The following is a 23,127-nucleotide window of genomic DNA, read 5'->3' on the forward strand; positions in this document are numbered from 1 at the left end:
TCCCAAGACACCTACGTCCGTAAGATATGGGGTGTTTAAGGGCCCAAAAGTATTGTCCTGAGGCAATCCATCCAGATCCCGGAACCTGAGCGTAGTCGCGGAGCGAAATTGCTCCTGTTCCGCCAACAACCAGTCCACGCCCGGTATTCGATACAATCTCTTCACTGTGGGACCATCTCCGCCGATCATCCTCCTAGCGTCCTCTCGATACGTCAATGTGTTCATGTTCAACCTCGCCGACATGTCTGTCTTATACTGTCCCCAACCCGTCATTGATCCAGCGTCTCCCTTGCTGGGTGTTGAAATGTATACCATCTCTGGTGAGCGCGAGATGATCAATCATGCGCAGCATGTTCTCAAGATCCATGAGTCGCAGCTCGCCGGGGTTACTTCTCACCAGACCGCGGGTCATCTCGTTCCACCGGGTCACGTTGCCGTTCATGAAATCCGCCACCGGCGTGCCCACCTCCGGGTTCTGCGGTATCGTGCTCAGCACCACGAGTCTGGGCCTGTATTTCTCCTTCAGTTCATTCAAAAGGCAGACCAATAGGGGCTCCCACTTGCCCTCTGGGGTTACAGGGGCCCTCGAAACGTCATTGGTCCCGAGCATTATCACCAATGTGTCTAGGTAATCCTTGCCCTGGCACTTCATCATTTTGATGACCTGAGCCTCGGAAGCTCCTCCAAAAGATAGAACAGTAGTCTGACCATTGACAAAGATCTCGTTCAGATCCCTCACTAAACTATCTCCTATAACCAAATGACGATTCCCTGGGGGAATTGCCTGGTTGCTTATGGCGGGGTTCCAGCCCATGCCATTCAAGCAAGCTCTAGGATGCTCGAACTGGTTGCGTACCGTCAGGTTCTTCCTGATGTCAACTACACGAGACTTCTGAACCGTTCCGCCATGCGCAGTCTCCGTTGATACTATGGTTCGAGGTGTTCGCTCCGAGCTACTTGGGGAACGATCAAGGCGTTGGGAAGGGACGACCCTAACCAGCGTCCGGTCAGTGGTCCTGTTGATCTCATTCATCGTTGCTCTGGCCACCTGATTGAATGACTCTTGAAACTGGGGAGCCAGATAGGTGTCTGAAGGATCCGGTAGCGTGTTTCTCGGGTTCGGAGCAGACTGTGATGACTGCTGAGGAGCCTCGGGCTCTCTCGGTGCGCACAGCTCCTGTGCCTTCGTCCTGGGACGTGTGTCCCTGGATGCCTCCGAGGAGTTCATCGTTGCCAGAACCTCCGGTGACACTTGGCTCACCCTCGCCATATATAGCTCCTTCAGGTGTGTTATCTCTTCTTCTTTGAAGGCCATTTGCAGATCTTCAAACTTCTTTTTCCATTCGTCTCTTTCTCGAGCTTATGCCCTTTACTCCTGCAGCTTGACACACAGCTTGCTTTGATCCTTCTCCTTTTTCTCCAACGTCTCAATCGTCTCCGAAGTCTGAATCTGTATCTTGTTCATCCTCACCCTCTTCAGTGGAGGAGCAGCTGTTGGAGAATCTACTGAGTGTGACGGGCCCGGCCCATCACGTAGTCTCTTTGCTCCGATGAGCGGCTGTACAGGTTGAACAGGTAGGGGCATCTCACCTAGCCGGTGATCCCTCTGCTCCCCTAGTCCCGGCTCACGAGCCAAGTCGTGGCCAGACATTTCTCCTCGCCGCCATCTCATTAGTCGGTTTCGAACTCTCTCGGTGTTCCCGGACTCACCGAAGGCCAGCATCAGCACTACTTCCGTGGGACGATTCCCACGACCCTCTCGTCCTAACGCGTTGAGGAGCGCGACCACAAACATCACCAATCCCGGTTCTTTTTGTGCAAAAACACAGTGAATCAGCCGCTGGTATATCTCGTCCAGAGTCACTCCTAGACTCGCTGAGAGGAATTCCATCAAATCGTTCGTGTCACCCATCTTTCTATAGTTTATCGTTCGTCGTCGTGTCCCTTCTGATTTGTCAAATTCAATAAACAAGACTGGATCAATCAAGATCTAAAAAAGAAGTCGCGACTTAAAACCATCATTTCATGCCGTTCCATTTTCAGGATAAAACATCATTCACATCCTTTAAAAACGTTTAAAAACGATCCATTGAAATTCTCCTTTGTTCTTGATTTAAAAACTAGCACCAAGGTGGATCGTCCACCTTCAACTTTATCAAGGTATGAGCGCGGTCACCTTCACTACCTGGAGTGTTCCAGGTCTTCTATGACACGAACATAACATAAAACATAACCTAACTATAACATAACACATGAACATCACATACTCACTCTATTAAATAAAAACAAAATCCCTAGTAGCTTGCCTAAAACTTAATCATAACGCCTATAAAGTACTTAACAAAAACCACTTATCGCCGAATGCAACTCCTAGCATATACTCAGATAGTAATTTTTATGTAAGTAAACCTCTATGTCAGTTTCTTAAAATATCACGTGTTCAAGGGCATATAACTTTCTCGGATGTAGCTTTCTCCCCTATTGGGATCATAGACTGGTAACGAGAGAGAGGTCACTCCTCCCTCAACCAGAAAATCCCTAAGTCGAGTCAAGGCCAATACCAAGCTCTCTGGATTCACGTGTTGCGTATCAGTGGCCTTAGTAACCAGGAAACACAAATATTTCCCTGGTACAAGCAAATACACAAATATTTGTGGTACAAGCACCACAAGCTGTATAGGCAGTTCTCCAAGCCACCCGGCCTGGCGCCTGTTGAGTACTCGAGAGACTATTTCCGAGCGACTTCGGCGGAAGGGGGCGATAGGAGATACGAGGGACTAAAGGCACCATTGGATGACAGCCTGTTTGCTGCCTATGATCCTTTGGATATAAAGGAGGCTAAAAACCTGATAGTTGCCAGTTCAGTCTATCTCTACACGCCCCTTTCTCTTTTTTGGCCGGATATGATCTTCTTGACGGCGCCTAAGTTAGACTGGGGGCAATCAGCAGGCATGACGATAAGCGTGCGAAGGACGATCAATATGGAACCGCAGGTGATAGTGATTGCCGGCTCGAATCTCCACTTGCAGTTGTTGTCACGTCTGACTGATGGATCAATCCCGAGCAATGAAGTCATAGGAGATGCTATAATGACGTTGCTCTCAGCCATGACCGAGGTGGAGGCATCAGTGCAGCGACACTTCACCAAGAATGTGGTGAAGGTCATCTTTGTATTGTCACCGGGATATGCCGCATGGCCAGAACCCCCTACAGTTTGTGTACACGATGGTCACAACTGTAGCGGAGGAACGATTCAACGTGATAATACCTGCGCCGAACAGGATGGTGGATCCTAACAACTACTACCCATCCCGCTCGGAGCTTCCTGCCATCTGGGCTGACATGGCAGGATTGCAGCACAGCTCGGTTGGTGCTGGACGAAGTCCTGGGGTTGGAGCTGTCCAACTTCGCCAGGTTGCTGAAGTTGAGGCCAGGGGTAGATCATGATCACCTGTTGGTACAACAGCATGCCAACCACCTCTGGTTCAGGCAAATTGATTACGCGGAAAATGAGCAAGGGAGGACAGTCAGAAAAATTATGACATCGGTGGAAGAGGATCTTATGGTATTGGCTTTGCGGACGAAGCCACACACCAACTCATGGTTGTACTTGTCACCAAGATTGTGTACCTTGGGAGAAGACGCATTCGAGCATGCACCGGCGGCAATCAAAGAGATACACGCTTACCTGAAAAACTTGTTTAACGAGAGATATTTAGCCGGGGGCATGATGTTACAATTAATGCAAGATGTCAACACAATGTCATTGGATAAATTCCAGGCTGATATTTTGGACACGAGGGCACAATATGAGCGATCAGACGCTATCTTGTGTAGAATGGGAGGGGGATGGACGCCATCTTTCCTGTCAACGTGTTACCCGAGGGCCTCCCGGAATCTTATCGCGAGCTTTGTTAAGGACATCTGGAAACTATCGATCGGTCTGGTATTAATGCTGTACGTGACGTTTGGTCACGAGAACTTATTGAAATGACCTGCGAACCTCTTCACCCAAGCGTTAGCGGACCTGAGATTGGATGGACTCTTTACCCTGATCGCCATGACGTATGGTCGGCTGGGCGATTTGCTCGTGCTATTATGCTACCCCGAACAACTTCAGGGAGCGAGTCGTAAATTCAACGCGCAGTTGGAAACCGCCTCGTTCAGGAACATGAAGGATTGGAGGACCCTCTTGCTCCAATATCTTCTGCAGCAGAATAGGAGTATCACAGGAGAAGATAATATGGCAACGGGAGCGAGTGAATGCAAGCAGTATTGTGGAAAGCCCTTGCTAACAGATCTGGCCGCGATGATGCGGATCGATCCGCTGGCTCTTGTCCATGGACTGAGGGAGTTTGTCACGGTGGTGTACGGGCCCGTGATGTCATTTGTATTCCCGTACGTACAAGTGAAGGCGTACAGGAGCTCGATGTTGTATGTCAACTTAGTCTCGGTTGTGGATTGCTCCGTGCTGAATTGGGTGGAACAGAAGGAGCTGAGAGGGTTGGCTAGCGACGACAGGTTGTTCGGAAGAGCAGCGGAGCCAGGTTGGATGTTGATGGACTTCATTAAACAACTTCAAGTGCCGAATGGGCCGCGAGGACCTTTCCCATGTCCAGTTCAATCCGAAGCTTTGAAATCTGCGAACAGTGGTGAGAGATTCAGGAGAGGCGATGCGGGTCCCACTTTGGCCGGAAGCCTATGCACATGTCAGAGAGAACCAGCAAGCGTGGCTTTCTGGATCCAGGCCGCTGCCGGACCAATACCCCCGATACCCACCGATAAGGAGAATGTTGTTGGGAGTCACGTCTCCTGCCATTGCCCCTCGCATAGGAGCGGCACATGATGCGGAAGAGAAAATGCTGAATTGGAGTGGAGGGATGGAGCCGCGCTTCATCAGTTGGAACTCTGCGGCCATGCATACGTTCGACTTCACATTCCCGGATGCTTGGAGCCGAAAGAAGAGCAAGGCACCACCTTCCAGGAGACCAGAGGTCCCGGTTGACGTGTGGAATGATGTGTATACACCCGCAGATGATTTGTCACGATTGAAGTGGTCAGGAGAAGTGAAAGTGGTGATATTGGAAGTAGTAAGGGAAAGCAGAGGAGGCACGTACATAACGATCGATGATCTGGCGCCATGTGATCTGGTGAATGACGAGTTATTCTATCACGCAGGGGATCTGACCGTACCGGCGCGACCGGATTCGGGCATAGATATGCGACAAAGCCCTTCGGGACCTGGACCAAAACCAGACCCCAATGATGACGAACTGATGGATCAGGATGACGATCACATGAAAAAAAAGGGAGAGAAGTCGGGTGGAATGGACTTAGGAGCGTTGGAGAGAGACTTGCTGGAGTACCAGTTTAGTGAAAACGACGACGGGGAAGTCGATGGTACTCTATTGCTGATGACACCATCGTCTTTCATGTCCCCTACGAAGGAGGCGCCGGCTAGCTTATCCCCAGTGGATTCAGTAAGCCTGGCAATGGACAACCGGAGTAGGAACCTACAGAAACTGCTCCATGAATCACCAAGGAGGATGAGAATTGAAGAGACCATGAGGGTATTCTTCCTGAATACGCTACCTGAAGACAAATGGGAGAGATACCAGAGCGAACTTGAGCGCAAGACAGGAGTGACCTGGAGCCGAGTGACCTTCATGGAGAGGACATGGGACGTGATACGCAGATATGGGACGGAGTCCGTAATGAAGGTGGGGTTAAACCAACCCATCATGCGCGAGGTTCTGGATAAGCTAATGAGCTCCGTAGAGTCTGATGTTCTGACCGAGTCAGTCACAGAGGATAGTGCTGATGATCAGCAGATCACGAGAAAATTGCCCGTTAGGTGAGCCAAGAAAAGGCTTAAACGGTTGAAAGGGAAAACAGAAAGCAAGACCGTGAATCGAAATGTAGTGAAGTCGAAAGCCAGTGCAGTGGTGGCCTCGTTGGCAAGAGCAGCTCGGCCAAGTGAGAATGGACAAGGTTATGGTGCGACGCTGGCCGGGGGAGAAACCTGATACCTCCGATGCTATTGGCAGGTTTGACCACGACGGCAACAAGGTCGAAGAAAAATGCACGGACTTTGGTGGATACTCAGTTAGAAAGGGAAGTCATCAGTCAGTGTGGATCTGGAGGACTTGATGATTATATGCCCTAGCGAACCAACATGGCCCGAATGAAGCTGGAGGGACAACTCGACATGGTCGAGTATAACCGGATCACAGTGCCAGACTCAGTCCAGATGGGAGATCCAGCAGGGGGTTATGTAGAGATGCTTAAGGCAAGAAATTCTGAGAGAGGGCATCTGATGGCCTGGAACGAGAAGCAAGCCATGCAGGAGTATCTGAAGGAGCTAACGGAGAATTGTAACTTGAATAGAAAAGAGTACGGCACGGTGATGTCCTCGGAGGCAAACGAAGTCGGGCTTGAAAAGCTGCTGGAAATCTCTTGGAGGGCGGCCCTCCAAAGATACTTCGACGAGACGATGCATGCACCTGCGACGGTGGCAGTATACCTGGCTCATCCGTGTATGAGAACTGACTTGCAAGTACGGTTGGCCTGGTGTTTGATGGGGATCAAGAAGTCAGAATATGAGGCCAACAACGACTCAAAATCAAAGGAACAGGAACTGGAATTGATGGAAACCCTGCGAGTATTGATTTCTAGAGACAATTCGGCGATAGCCTGAGCTAAGCGTAAAGGTGCCCTTTGCATCGTGAGGTTCGTGGTGGATCGTATCCCCACTCCCGTGTTGGGAGAATGCATAAACCAATCGGCAAGGGGGAGTTGATTGTGAACAAAACTTTCTGAGGTCACTCCCGGAGCTATATCAGAATATGCCGTTGGCCATACCAAATAAGGAGTTCAAGGACATGGAGAGGGCAATAAAACAGGGGAAACTGAAACGATCACCCATATGGCTACAGAGTTACTGGAGAAAATTGTACTGTGCTCTGATAATTGTTTAATTTCCTTTTGTGTGAAAAATGTATACAATAACGGCATGCTGAAAGAAGCTATTAAAAATGGCAATGAATCAACCTTCGCAAATTTTCTTTCAGAAACATAAATAATTAATTCAAAAAAAGGTCAGATTCGGCGACACTTGACTTTACTCCTGATTTTATCAATGATTATTTCGCTATTATTTGCCATACAGTCAACTATGTAGAACCAGAAATTATAGAAAGTCACAACGGCGCTTACCCAGCCTTCACTCTTCACGAAATTAATCGCAGTCTGAGGAAACTCAAAAAACCTGCAGTGGGTTTTGATGGCATTCCAGCGTGGGTCTTGAGCGAAAATGCCCATAACTTAGCTCTTAGTATTTAAAACATCTACAATTTATCACTCAGAAGTGGTTTTCCCGAAGGCTTTCAAGATTTCGAAAACAATTCCTCGAGCCAAAGTCCCGTAACCAGACAACAAGGACCAATTACGGCCAACATCAACCACACCAGTACTCAGCAGACACTTTGAGCGATTGGTCTACACCAATTTCATAAAAAACAACTACGAAAGTTCACTGAATAATTATCATTTGGTTTCAGAACAGGAGGCTCAACCGTCAGCGCTGCTCTTCGAATAATACACACAGTCGTGACTTCGATACTCATCATTATGACGGTGTACGTCTCTTCTCGCTGGACTTGTCCAAAGCATTCGACAGAGTGCCCCATCAATTTATAATTAGTCAGATCAAACAGATAAAACCAGGAGTCAATACACATGTACTGAATCGGCTGAAAAGCTTCCTATCAGACCGAGTGCAGATTACATCATATCAGAACGAATTGTCAAAATCAGTCTCCATCAACCAAGGTGTACCTCAGGGGACGGTACTTGGACCACCGTCCTTCAATATGTCGTTCGACGACTAGAAGTGTCTTTACAAAAATGCTTGTCTAGTTAAGTTTGCAGACGACAATAATCCGGTAATCGGCGTTAGAGGGATCGACGACCCTAGTCAAATCATTATCAAAGGAATCTTCAAGTGGTGTATGTATTATAAATTTTTTGTCAACACTCTTAAATCCAAAGAAATGAGGTTCAATTTCAAGAAAAGGTACCTTCATCTTCTCAGATATCGGAAGCATACCGCTGGTTGAAAATAGGAAAGTTTTGGGAATTATGATAGACAACAGATTATCTTTTCTACCACATGTATCCAAGACAACCAGTAGAGCTTCCTCAAACCTGTTCCCGCTTCTTAAACTAAAGCGATTGGGATATCGTGCAGATGACCTTTCTTTTCTATATCAGTCACTTGTTCTATCAGTCTTAACGTACGGCTTGGAAATATTGGGCGGCGCTGCAAAACGGTTCATAGAAAAGTGGACGCTGTTCAAAATTGTGCTGTTTGTATGGTTCTTATAAAAGAATTTGTTCCTATCGAAGAACACATTAAAGTCAAAGACGCGAGACTTCTGAATAATATCTCTAAAACTGGTTCGAAGCATCAACTATATGACATATTGCCGCATAGGCAAGATTACTGTTCCAAAAGGTTAAAAAAACGGCTACCGACTACCGAAGTGGCAGTCGAAAAGGTGTATGGATCTATGTTTCCTGACAAACTTTTGAGGATAATTTAGAAACTGACCCAAGTACGGTGTAACTCATGTTTATTGGGACAGTTCTTTGAGAGATCTCGGAATATAAGCGCTATTAGTACGGTTCTATAACTTGGCTTACAAATCACTGATTTTGCTACGAACCATTTGACCGGAATGGAATTCCGGATTCTAATTGATTTTTCAATGATTCTTCCAAATTATGCCGCGACCGCCCATAGGCGTCGAATTGGTTCTAAAATGATTCGGATAGAGTGCTAAAGCCAGAAGGACCAAGGCACTGGTGAGCTCGCTTGATTTCATCATACCATTCATCACAGCTTCATCACAGTTTCTTATTTTTAGTATATCTGATATTATTTTCAGATGTTAATTCAGTATTTTTCTTCTTCTTCTTCTTCTTCTTCTTCTTCAAAAGTCTGTCAAAGGAAACGATTTGTGGTATGAATAAAAAAGATAGTTTAGCCGTTGGAGCTTTCTAATTCGTCGCTCAAAAAGCAAACCTGCATTAATGAAAAACCAAATTTGACATTGCTAGAGGATGACAAAAAAACAAATGTCAGAAAATATTGGACAGACACAAGTGGCACTCGGAAAAATAGTAGTTGAGATCAGAAACTGACTTTATATCAGTATCCTTTGAAATTTTGAAACCTACCGGAATCCGAATACTACGCAAGCATTACTCAACGACTCTGGTATTGTAGAAAAAAACAGAACGTCAAAAGTATCATAGTAAACGAGGTGACAGTTAAGAGTCTCTTCATCACATATTACAGTTTTTATACATACTGGAAGTCATTAAATATATGGGAGTGCAGTATGTACTTAGACAACCGCGTATTCAGACTCATCAGTAAGCAGAAAAATACCGAATTAACCAATCAGAATTGAGAGGAGAAAGCAAATGTACGAAAGAAATAATTATGATTTATCCAATTCTTTTTTGTCTCGATTCTGATTGGTAAATACAGTTTTGTCTGCTTACTGACGACTCTGAATACGCGGTCGTCTAAATACTGCTACGTAACCAAATCTATGTCAGTCAATACATATACTGCAGAAAGATAGAGTTGGATCGGGCCGAGGATATTCAAAGTCTTTCCATTTTGATTGATGCTGATGATGATGATGATGATGATGATGATGATGATGATGATGATGATGATGATGATGATGATGATGATGATGATGATGAAAGAACTAATTTCCTTTAATAAAGTAAGGCACAACTAAACACAAAAATGTAAAGTCAAGATCGACAGTTTAAACAGGTGCACTTCAAGAACCATGGACAAGAGTTCAGTTGATCAAATTTTGACCCAGTTCTCTCCAAAAGAAGTTCTTTGACTCTTCCCTTGAAAGACTCGTGGGGAGCGAAGATGTCTACACCAAGACGGATCAACTCGTTGACGGATTTCTCAACGCGATGAAAGAAGAACTTGTGGTCTGCCACTTCTTTGCTGTTTGAATTGTGGTGTTGGTGGATTTCCGGCTGGTGGTCACCTTAAAAAAGAAGTACGCTGAAAACAGCAGCTCTGTAAGGCCATGTAACATTTTGTAGAGCAGTAATACATCGTTGAAAATGAGATGATAACAGATAGTCAGATTTTTTGTGAGAAATAACTGGTCTTTATAGGGCATTGAATTAATAACCCATTTCAGACACTTTGGATTAGAACTTTCAAGTTTTCGGATATAACATAGTGAAGTAAGCCACAGTGGATGCATAAAAAATGTTACTCTTGATACACATGTTAACAAATATGAGCTTGGTGGATTGAGAGACAGTGAATGAAAACATGCGTTTGATAAAATGAAGAGACTTGTTACATGATAACAGCTTATTATTGAAATGTGTCATCCAGTTCAAGTCATCAGCGACGAGTAAACCCAGGTATTTTACTACATTTGAGGCATTTATGTCCTGGTTGTTGATCATCACATGACGAGGAAAATTGCCTTTGAAAACAATGAGACTGCATTTATTCGTGATTGACCGATAAATAATTTGCAGTACATCAGTTTGTAAAAAAAATTCAATATCATGCTGTAGAAAAGTAATATCAGTTGAAAACAACTTTGAATCGTCAGCGAACAAATAACAACTGGAAAACTCTATACACTCTGGCAGATCATTGTTTGAAAGAAGAAAAACAATGGGCCCCAGGATGCTGCCTTCAGGAACGCCACTAGTAACAGGACGTCGATTGGAAATGTGCGCGTTTATACGAACACACTGTTATCGGTTACAGAGAAACGACGAAAAAAGTAACAAGAAATCATGATCGATACCATACATCGATAGCGTGTTTAGAATGATAACATGCCGAACAGAATCAAAGGCTTTAAACAACAGTAGATGCAACGCTGAAATCACTAGTGTGGTACACTTCATCAAGAAAGGATGACAACTATTTTACAGTTGATCGTTGTTTTCTGAAACCATGCTGAGAGTTTGACAAATGTTTTCGATTCTTTGGATATATATGATTGAAGAGAATTTTCTTAAAAACCTAAACCAAGGGTGTGTAATATACTGATAGGGCTGTAGTTTGTAATGTTATTAGGAGTCCTAGATTTCAGAATCGGGGTAACAAAAGTACATTTCCAGGCAGCAGGCCAGACGCAATTGTTGATAATAGTGTAAAAAAGAAAACTAACAAGGGGGGAAAGTTATAAATAAAAGCAGGAATACAGTCAACAGTACACGTGTTGTTTTTAACGGATTGGAAACATGAATTGACAACCGACGGGGACACGTCGACTTCCGATAATTTGACATCAGAAGCAGGAGAAACAGTCGGTACAGAATAGTCAGACAAAGGCTTCCGAAAAACAGAAGGAAAATATTCGTTGAAAATTTCACCGATAGATTCGTCACAGATAGCTTGCTTACTGCCCCAAAGACGATTGTTGGGAATGATAGTGAACTTCTTAAACTGTTTCGAAAATTCAAAAGCACAAGAAGAAGAAGAGTTCTGAAAAAGCAACTCCTTATCCAAAACAACTAAGTTGATGAAATCACTCTCTAACCAAAACATCTAAGACAGATTTGAAACGTAATTCCGTCGCAGAGTACTGAGCTTAATGCCTAAAGGAATTGGATGAGAAGAGTAGTAATGAAGAAAATCAAGTCTTCTTTTACTTCTTTTAGGGCATGAATCATAAAGTGCGGCTTTAATAGAAACATCAAAAGTGGAGAGGAAATCACTTTGAGAATTTTACCACAACTTGGTGTAAAGAGGTTCTAACAAAAAGCTAAAACATTCCGTGTTGAGACGCTTCTTTGAATACTTTTGCTTTAAGACATCAGGTGTTAATTATTCATCACCAGAGACACGCAAATGAGCGAAATTGGATAATGATCAGAATAGGTCTTCTCTGAACGATAGACAAGAAGTTTCTGAAAATCATTCGACCAGAAAAGATCTAGAGTATTACCAGACAAAATAGTCGGAAAATTTACTAATTGAAACAGGTTGAGATCATCAAACGCGCTCAAAATAATTATCGAATATTCAGAAGATGCATAGTATGAGCCGCAACAGACGTCAGCTAAAGTGAGGTCTCCTAGAACAGCAACCATAGTTTGGTCTGACGGGCAGCAACTGATGTGTTTGAGCACCTCATCACGATGGTTTTGAACAGCGTTCATAAGCGTAGATGACTCAACGCGATAGTCGGAACTGAGAAGTGTATTATAAACAACCATCAAACCAAAAAACGTGTGATTGACTTTGATGACAGTAGAACAACTGAAGTCACAAAAACTATAGGATTGAAGGAGATTTAAAGAATAACCTTTACGGCTTGCAATGAGATCACCACCATGGACAACGTTTAATCTGTCACAGAAAGAAACTACAATGAAATAATTAAATGGGAAAACTTCATGGCAAATATTATCATTATAGAGCCATGTCTCAGTAATAAAGAGTATGTCGACAGAGTTGGAAGAAAGAAACTTAGAAAGCTTGATACGCTGGGAGATTTTGATAAGACTTTGACATTAATAAGGCACAATTTTATTTCTGACAGTAATTCAGGAGCGGTAATTTTCACACCATTATGAAGTAACTTCAGATTACGTATTTTCAATTCTTTTTTCGGAATGTTGTCTCTTGTTGATACATCAGATCTCAGTTTGAGGAGTTTACGCCTTGTGATCTGCTCTGAGGGAGACAACAATTTCTAATTATAAACAGGTGAACAATAAGTTTTCAGCTGCAAGACTTGGATAGAAGCTTCCAGCAATCGAACTGCGAGTAGAACTCAACAAGCAAAATTCTGGGTCGGGACGCATCGGGTTTTTCTGACCATGACTTCTGAATGACTTCACACGCATGTGATTTTTTTTACCCAAGATGTGACAAAATAGAAATTAAATTGAAAATATCAGACTCTGTTTGAAAGTTGAATTCGCCTTTGCTTTCAGAAATAGCATCAAACTTCAAATCACCAATCCAATGATTATCAACTTGAGCAGATACAGGTATAACCGGTACAACAGGCGTGGCAGTACAGCTGCATAACTTGGATTAAAAACTCTATCAATAGTCGCAGGAAGCTCAGTGAGAGCATCCTTCATGACTTTTTGAATAATAGAAGATGAAAGAAAAAAAGACTTCTTTTGTAAACAAATATTGCATTTGAACAGGAGCAACTGAAATTTTACTATTTGTGGTAGAAGATTGACAGGGATTCCCGAGTAGTTGTAGCGATACCAGAGGTCGCATAGGTCACACTGACTCCATTGACTACCACCACTCTTGTTGCACTTCCCGCACAAGTCACCAGGAACACAGAAGACAGAGTGAGCATCTCATCGGTTTTTCTTGACATTGCGAGATATGAAAAAAGAAAGATATAAATGAAGCACAGATAGATCAGGAATGTGAAAGGATTGTCAGTTTACTGTCTCAAGGATGCAGCCAGTGTTACCACGTTGAATCCCGGTTGCGCCTGGCAAGTTCCTTCAGGAAAGTAAAAGAGAATTTACCAATTCCACAAGAGTCTCTATCGCAAGGGGCTCAAAAATCGGGATCGTGGGTAAGTCTGCAGTAGGTATTTTTTTGACAAGTTTCTGCTTCAGTAGCAGCATTGGCATCGGCTGTGCACGCTTATCGCATGTTCGAGATGGCGAGCGTCCTGATGCAAGTGAAATTCCAAGCGAGCGTTCTCCCTCATTGCCATGTATTAAGTATTATTCCATTAGGGCATCGCATTTCATGTTTAAACTTGAACTGTGCGGTTGTACGGGGCTCCGATACGAAGTGCCGCTAATATACGAAACCGACAAAGTTAACCCGAATGTGCGAGAAGGGAGAACATTAATCCATTCACCTGAGCCAACAGCTTTGCAGCCATTGATGCGACTAATGTGGAAGCTGCTCGCAGAGGCGGACAGAATGGTGTGGGACTGTTCTTCGAAAATTGGCTTCAGTCAATGCTTCTGGAGCTGGCTTAAGCCCTTGTCAGTGAAAACGACATTGCAGAGTGATTCCCAGTGTCGGACAGCTTCGGCCATCCACCAGTCAATGACTCTGTCAGATGTTATAGGGCTTCGCAAGTCTGCAGTTGCAACAATAGAGGAAATAAAGGCGGCGGGACTGATGCTGGGACACTGAGGAGACCGATGCCTCCAAGCTTGACGGGAAGAGTAATTTGACTGAAAGAATTGTCGGTGATCACAAAGTTAGGGATTCGTTCGGTTTCATGTCATTTTGATTGATCGATTTCACCGAGGACATCTTCATTTTTGAAGGCAGGACTGGCACAGATAACATAATTGAGTTTGAGATTGAAGAAGCAGTTTTTAACAAGAAAGGAAGCAGTTTGACATGGTGATTGACGAGTTCGGCCGATAAGAGCTATGGTCAAGTTTGTTTTTGAGCTCAAATCTCACCTTGGTGTCTCCTAACCCGGCACCGAGAAGAATGGTTTTCTCTGCTGGCGCACAGTCAACCTTGGGAAACACTTTTTGGAGTTCGTGATAAATAGCCTGTTCGTTGGGACCGAAACTTTAAAATTCTTCTGTTTCAACAAGAGACCCACGTTTTTCGCCCAAGATTCGAGATTGATGAGGTTTGTTAGGACTGTTTGCCATGTGTCGCCTAATTCCACGTCGTCCAGGTGTCCAGATTTGAATTTGCGACGAATCCGTTGGAAAATCCCGTGTATGAGAAAGCAGACTCCAAAAGTGGCAACAGGGTCTCCCTGCTGAAAACTTTTCGCGGACACAATAAGATGATCACGGTGAAAGAGAAAGCTATCTTTTTCATAGAACAAAATTGAGAAATCCGGGGCTTGTTCATGAACGACTTCAAATATGGAATCTTTTCGTACGGTATTAGAAGCATTGGAGAAGTCATATTAGAAGCATTTGGCCCTTAATCTTCTGAGTGTATCTCCGATAGTTATGGGCCGAAATCCACCGCGTTTCTTGGAATTTAAAATCAGAATGGCACTAGCTAGAATTGGTTGGATGAAATCAGCTATGTTATCGGAAAGCAGTAGGTTCGCCAGTTCAGTAAGTGTCGCAATCAAGTTATTACCTGCTTCGTTTGTGAGGGGATAGGTGGCATCCTTCAGGTGTTGGGGTCGCACTGCCTGAAGCAAACGCGAGGACAGCTTTCCTGACTTCTTGTTCAGACATTTCAATCTGCTGTGTGTCCGTGGAAGGATAGGGGCTACGGTTGATGCTCGAGGTATGTTTACTTACTGGTAGGGCCTTGTTCTCAACCGTGGAGGCAACAATAGTGTCGTCGCTGGATGCTAACCTCACAGCGTCTTTGATGTCACCTTCATCCAATTTGTCGGCGACGGCTCTCGTGATGTCGGCGTTGCAGCTCATCTTTTTAACGGGAGGAGTAGAACGTTTGAAGTAATTGCCCTTAATAAGGTTTTTGATTTGACTCTGCACAATGCTGGTCAGGGAAGCCATGATTTTCTTAACACTCGGGCAACAGAAGAAGGTGTACGCAAGCATCGTTTGACTCTGGATTGCTTACAACTTGGCGTATGCAGTCAGTAAGCGTCAGCGCAAAAGTTTCTCTAGCAGCTTTGGGTATGAAATTCATAACAGAGAACCGATAGTTTGCGCATTCTATCCAAGTCACGTTGCCAGAGGGACGTGAACAAGTCTCCCAGATACATAGTGCAGGAGTTGAGATCGATGCATTGTAAGGCAGACGAAGACGATTAAATTCATTCAAGTCAAAATAAATTGATATAAACAAAAAAGCAAGTTACAGCAATAGATAGGGACTTGAAAATAGTAAATAATGAGATCAGCCTATCTGCTCTGAATCTATTTTGAGCAACATAAGATTCAAACAGTAATTGTTTTGAAAGTAGTTAATAATTACTATCATAACAATTATTGAGGTATTTGAAAATGTAAATTACGAACATTTTTGGACATTTGTGCATCACCAGGTTTCAAAGAAATGATTTTTTACCATCAAGAAAAATACCATCAATCATAAAAATATACTAAAACATCGGATACAAAAATAATAAAATTTCAACCAATCAGGAAGCTTGCAAACTTGAAATTACCGCCAATTTTAAATCATGATTATATCATCAGACTTAACTTCCTGAGATGAGACGTTCTCAGAAGTTTATCTTTTAATTATAAATTGGTTTTTTGCTTTGTCTCCTTTTCGAATTTTGCAACCGATCAATGTTTTATTTCTAAATTATTCTTGTGTAACAGCCAAAAATACGTTACCCAAACTATAACTTAGGGGTCAGTTCCCTGCTCCTGATCTCATTGCGCATTTTTGTTCTCTGTCTCTCCTTCCAGATGTGAAGTGCTTCTAATGTCATTATCCTGAAGTTGGTGTTAGCTTCGTCTAGAACCTCCCATGACATTCCCGCGCTCGTGCCCTCATTTCCAGACGGCCTTAGATGTTCTCCTACGAGTACGGGTGAGTCCTCTTTTCGGTCTTCGTGGATTTTAGTGTTTAGATGTTGAACCGTGTGGCCAATATAGGTGGAGTCACATCCATAACATGAAATCTTGTAAGCCAATTTTGATTTCAGTTCACGCGAAAAAGAAGACTTTAAGGATGCTAGTCTTCCTTTGATGAGTCTGTCAAGGGTTCTCGAAACAATTTTATCAGTCCAAGATTCTGGCTATTGATTTTCCAAACATTGTTTTCCATTCACCTTCATGGCCTCATCGAGCTTATTTCATGCTTCTAACAATTTGAAAAGCTGCGCCTTCTTTTATGTTCTTTTTAAAATAGAGTAGAGCGCAGCTCCTGAAATTTAAAATTATCCCTGTATCAATAGATTTTTAATACCATCCGGAGAATAAGTTTGTGTCCACATTAACGTTAATGTCAAGAAAGGTTAAGTTGTCTTTCTCGTTAGCGTTTTCTTAAGTTAAGTGTAGATTAGGATGTAATTGATTTGCAGCGTTTAACAATTCTGTTGAATCTCCTCTCACATTTTTCACGATATCATCTACATACCTTAGGAAGAGTTTTTTCTCTGAGTGTTGGTTTCGTTCTCTTAGTTCACAGCATGCCGAGCAAAACCAAACAGTATTAGCTATATTTCAATTTTTCATTTCTTGAGCTTACCACATTTTTGATGGAACCAATTTAGACCTTTTTCTCATTCAACATCTTTCAGTCTATACGTAAATTTTTTTCTAAAAATCTAAAAAGATGCCATTTACATTATCAATTGTTTCGCAAATTTTGGGAATATCTTCCTTCAAAACAAGTTTGAATTCTTTCCAACCTGTTTCGATCTCTTTTCCACAAAACTGCTAGTAGTACTGCAAGAGAGGCTCCCACAGCCAACCCATCCTACTGTGTATACCAAATATTATTGCATCAAAGTGTACTTGATCTACAGCAATGTTTACCAATCTCTTCATAGTATTGCGTGCAAGGTCTGTAGTCTAATTTATCCTTCTCAATAACCTCTGGTGCTTCTTGCGTGTTTGTTTCGATGTCCGCTCCCAAAACTTGGGCCAATCTTTTATCAAATGTGGGTGAACCTTCAGGCAGAGATAGAACAGGGCGCAGTGGTACGTCCTTCATGTTTTTTTTTGCTAAGCCATACAAACGAGCCGGTTGACTGCCTGTTGACCTCAATTTAGTGAATAGATGCGTACTTATGTCATTGTTTTTTCTCAGACTCAACAGCTCTTCGTTAATGTTTCCTCAATTTTTAACACCACCAATTCATCAGTGTTATTTATTGCTTTAAATTGGTCTGACTGTAAAATTTCAACCAGTTTGTCTTCGTATTGGTCTTTTTCCATGATACAAAATCCAACCCTTTTATCAAATGGCACTGAAGAAAAAGTGTTGTTTTCTAATTATTTCCCAGCTTTTCCACCCCTCTATCAGATGGTATCTGTTTCTCGCTTTACGTAGGCCTTAGGCGCCGCTTCAATCTCTCACAACGATTCTCTGTTACATTCTTATCTTTCAATTGGGATAGAAAATATCCATATAAATCAAAAAATTAATTTCTTTAATTTATCCCGAACCGGATGCTTGGGTTTCAGGCAAAAAATTTCATGGAACCACCTTGGTAAATCAATGCCCTGTAAAGCTATTACTGACCTGTCATTCTTTTTGCCTAGCAACATATCTTGTCTTTCACCAAGATTTTTTGCTTCTGTGCGTTTCGTTCACTCTGCTTTAATTATATCGGTTCGCATTTATAATGATGTGCAACACTGCCGGCCAAAATTTTTCCTCAACCCCCCGCTGCACTACCACTTCGCTTTTCTTATCTTATCGCTAAAGTTCTTCTCGTCAATTCTAACGGGATTTTTTTCCGCTCTGAATAGCTTAAGCTGAAAACAAGGAATGGTTGGTTTGAAAAAACCACGTTTTGAGGCACCCGGATTTGCAAAAAAACCGATATTATATCTTTTTGTAAGCCTTTCATCAGAAACTTAAATCTATGAAAACAATTAGTTAGCTTCAGATACCACTTAAGATAATCTAGCACTAGTTGTTACGAAAGTTTGTTCTTCAGTATCTATCGTAAAAGTGGTGGGGAAAGAATTGTTGAGATCATTACTTCGCAGGCTACGAGAAATGAACCTCACGAGCCACGAAACAAAGAACAGTTTTATGAAGTACCATCAGCTTGATCACTCTCCTTCCGCTTTGCTAGCGCCTTCCTCCTTGTCTGTGATTGTCAATTTTTGGCTGATCTTGCCTGGCCAATCAGACCTCGTATATTTTACCGATTCTCCACTACCAGCCTGAGCGACTTCAACTCCAGGGCACTGTCTTGGTGAAATTCCAAATACTCTCTCACCAACTTTGGCCCGTGTTTTTCCTTCCTCTTCGATAGGAGGTACTTTGTGAGGGGAGTTTGTCACTTGTGTATCCCAGCTGACATGCATGAGGATGACTACTTGTTAGTGGACCGCACTTGTAAAGTAAGCGAGAGAGCACACGCGATAAAAACGACGGGAGTGAGGCGGTGAATAGTCGTGATCTGCCCTTGGACTTGAAATTAACTGAGCGAATAGAAGTCGAGGACGACACCCTCCCTCATGCTGAGGAGGAATGGAATGACCCAGACCAAACTGAAGTCAACAAAGGAGTAGAGCCTAACTTTCACTTGACCACGGAGACGCGACAGAGCAAGAGGGAAAGAGACAAGAGGGAATACAATCTGTACGGAAAAGTTTTTGCCATAGACAGAATTGCACTAGACAATATAAAGGACTCAGTGGTGGAGTTGAATGAGATAATGGTCTTCGAGGACATCGAACTGGTCGACGATACATAGACAGACTGAATCGACGACCAATCAAAACTGGAAATGAAGTTTGAACCTGAAGTGGAACAATTGCATGCGCAAGAGTTGACAAACTTGCGAGTGCTCGAAAGAATCCATGATCTGCCTGCATACCCAAAGAAGACAGTCCTGAAGATACAGGATGTCGATCAATCTAGCATCAAATACATCAGTTACGCCAACACTGAGTCCAACTGGGTCGCTCCAGATGAACCATTGTGCCTACTTTGAATACAACCTCGATCTGCTCGATTCTGGGCAATCGACGGGGACGTCGATGGATATGATTGTCCAGTGAGTGGGGGTAGGACTCACGCACACCAACAATCTTATGATAAAAAAAATTGGCAAGGGAAACAGGAAAACTGGAAAAGGAGTGAGAAAACCCTAAACAACCGGCTTTGAACGTTTTTTTGATTAATATTTTGATCTATCTAATGACTACTTGAATAATATTGTTTCGACAGGCAGTGATTTTATACTCACGGCACACATATGCGCCATAGCGATCACTGCGGATGTATGTTTTAAAACAGCACAAGCTGTCGACTTTAAAAGAAAGTATAAGAATCTTGAGTTGGTGGAAACAAAAGCCTGGTGTAGAAGGGATGATAGCGTTGTCCCCTGTTGCATCACAAATACCGGAAAAAAATGTGTTTTTGGTGACCAAGGTCACCGATAAAAAACACGTGAGCCCCAAAAGTTCAGTGCTGGAAGTAACTCGACTCAAGAAATTTCTGGTCGAGAGAAGATTCAACTCGCTCTGGTTACAGGTTTATGATCCCAAAACGGGAAAACTACATCCCAGAGAGTTATATGCTCTACAAGAAGTCTACTTGCATAAGAAGTGATATCTAAGCATATGATAACGCTTCGATTAGGGTTAAAAGTTTTTCTACTTAGTTTAGCTTTTAAATATTAGGATTAAAGTAATAGGTTATGTATTAAGAAATAGGTTTTTTTGTTACTTTAATTAGAACAATGTTGATGTAGTCTTTATGTTGTGTATTTGCGCACCGTGACCTCGACTATTTCAAATGCAAAACAGGACAGCATCTGATCATCTTGAATCAAAATAAATAGAGGTTAACGCTCTACCTCGGTGCTAGTTTTTAGATCAGGAGAATAGAAAATTTCAATTGAATGCTTTTAAAAAGACATGAATGATGTTTCATCGTTGCGAGAAAATGTTTTATATACCTGTCCTAAGTTGCGACTGGTCTTTTAGATTGTGATTCATCAGATCTTTGTTTTTTGACGCTTGAAGTTGAAATTGAAAAGAACTCACACGAAAGAAATTGTGCGACACTAACGCTCTAATGGAACATCTCTGGACGAAATATATCAGCTTATAGTAGACTGCAACTTTGGACTGGAGGATCGGGAGCTGGCGATGTTTACCGTTGCACCACTGAGTGCAATGGGAGGAGAGGGCTGTGGGACCGCCCCACGGAAATATGTTGATGAAGAATTTCGGCGGCTCCGGTACCACCGAAGGAGGCCAAAATAGGCTCATGCGATGGCAACGCGGAGAAATGTCGGTTCACGACTTGGCTCGTGAGCCATGATCAGGTGAGCAAAGGGACTAAAGTTTAGGCGAGATGCCTCTACCTGTCAGTCCTAACTCCTCCGTGCAACCTCTTCTTGGATCGAAGTGATGACGCGGTGGGCCGGGCCCTTCAGACTCGGCAGATTCTCCTACATCCGCTCCTCCATCTAATAAAGTTAAGGTGAACAAGATTGAAAGCTAGACTGCGGAAACAATCAAAACCCCGAAGAAGATACAGAACTATTGGCCGGAAATACACGCTAATATAGAGCAGGGGCCCAAGAACGGAACGAATGGAAAAAGAAGCACGATTAGTGGTTGAGAACTCTTAAGGAAGAAGAGATTAAACACCTAAAAGATCTGTACATGGTGAGGATGGGTCAGATGTCACCAAAATCCTGGACAAAATGTACTCTGATTGGTCCAGGGACACACACAGACTAGGACGAGAGCACAGGAGCTGTGCATCCCCAGGGAACTCGCGGCCCCTCTACAGTCATCCCTCGGACACGTACCTAGATCCACAGTTCCATGAGACATTTGAGCGGGTAGTCAGAGCGACAGTGGACAAAATCAACCAAACCAGCGCACGGACACTGGATAGGGGCGTCCCTACCCAACGCACTGACCCTTCCTAGAATGTTTCTTTTTATTGAGCTAACAGGTACAACACGCAGCGAGGCCACTTCAGCGTGTGGTGGACATTAGAAAGAACCTTGGAGTTCGGAATTTCTTCGTGCAGGTGGCTGCGACCCATTCCCGAGCTTGCCTTATTGGCATGAGCTGCAATCCTGCCGCCACTCATCAAGCGATTCGTTTCGGATGTCGTCATTTGATCATAGGGGGAAGCTTCGTGAGGGATCTGATTGAGATCTCTGCGAGTGTCAGAGCACTGCTGTTTCATCTTGGGTAGCATCCGTGGCCAAGATGATCCAGATGATGGAGTTCCAGGATGAAGACCATTTGGACACGCTAACGATAATGATAGGCACTTATGACATCTCTAGGATTCCGGTTAAGCCGGATACCAGGTGGGAACTTTTGTTTGTCCGCCTTTTCAATGAACTGAAAGAAAAATACAAGCCGAGGCTCGTGGTTTTGTGTACGGACCCACAGAACCGAGATAAAAAATGGCATCGTGGCCAGGTGGAGTTGGATGATCCGTAACCTTCTCAGAAGCAATCCAAACGAGTTGCGGCTGATGGACTTAGAGAGCATGTTGAGTATGACTGACCATCTCGCGCTCACCAGAGGTGGAATACCCTGCAGGGAAGGCGATGGATCAAGGACGCCTTTCAAACGAAGATTGAGGAACTAGAAGAGGAGCTGAGAACGAAAGATTCCCTGGCTCGGACAGCTCGACTGGCAGGGGAAGACTGAGGATCATTGTGCCTGAACCCCTCGCCAGTCGTCTTGGGCCCTTGGAATCAGAAACGATTAAAGTCGCTCCTGTCACTTCCAGCTTGGAAGTGAGGGATAGATTGGGGAAATTTCCCCTCCTCGAAGACAACGATTGTAGAGCAGGCTTGGAAGTTCAAATAAACAGGGTCCAGCGAACTCCCAGGCCTCCACGAGTGTAAGTAACTTGACATCTTCGGTTTCAATTACTGCGGGAAACTCCTCAATCAACACTGCGCCGGCAGAAGGGGCTGGTTCGAACAGCAGATTACTGTGGAACCGACTGGATCCCAGTGCATAGGGACAATATAAAGCTGACATGCTAGCGAGACTTAACTTGAAGACGCTGGTATTGCGATCTGACGCGAAGGGAATGATGAATGGAAACGGCCTTACGGCGTCAACTCGTGTGGTGCTGGATGAAGCCCTGGGGTTGGAACTGTCCAACTTCGCCAGGTTCTTTAAATTGAGACAAGGAGTGAATGATGACCTGAATGACTTATGGTTCATGCAGTTGGATTACCAGAAGAACGCGCAGGAGAGTATGGCCAGGCGTTACTTGACATCGTCGGAAGAAGACCTCAAGGCGTTGGCATACTTTAATGCATAGTTTCATCTGTCACGAGGGTGTACACGATGGCAGAAGTTGCATTTGAACATGAGCCAGCAGTGATAAAGGAGATCCATACTTACATGAAAGCCTTATTGAACTGAAGAGAGCAGGCTGAGGCATGATGTTGCAGTTGATGCCGGACGTGAACACTATGTCTCTAGACAAGTTCCAAGCGGATGTACTGGCAAGGA

The 23,127-nt window shown here is 43.6% G+C and overlaps 2 protein-coding genes across 2 annotated transcripts in view; both read right to left on the minus strand.

Annotated features, from left to right (window-relative positions):
• LOC134848523 (vigilin-like) overlaps positions 1-23,127 on the minus strand; it is a 352,291-nt gene that overhangs the window by 259,402 nt on the left and 69,762 nt on the right. The gene's annotated exons all lie outside the window — the stretch shown is intronic.
• LOC134848643 (protein AF-9-like) lies at positions 9,676-15,528 on the minus strand. The gene is made up of 4 exons (XM_063866162.1): positions 15,307-15,528; positions 15,140-15,194; positions 9,905-10,088; positions 9,676-9,793 (listed from the first exon to the last, which is right to left on the minus strand). The coding sequence occupies exons 1-4, from the start codon at positions 15,526-15,528 to the stop codon at positions 9,676-9,678; spliced, it is 579 nt and encodes a 192-aa protein (XP_063722232.1).

This window comes from Symsagittifera roscoffensis, chromosome 6 (assembly GCF_963678635.1).
Source record: "Symsagittifera roscoffensis chromosome 6, txSymRosc1.1, whole genome shotgun sequence".
Taxonomy (NCBI): Eukaryota; Metazoa; Xenacoelomorpha; order Acoela; family Convolutidae; genus Symsagittifera; species Symsagittifera roscoffensis.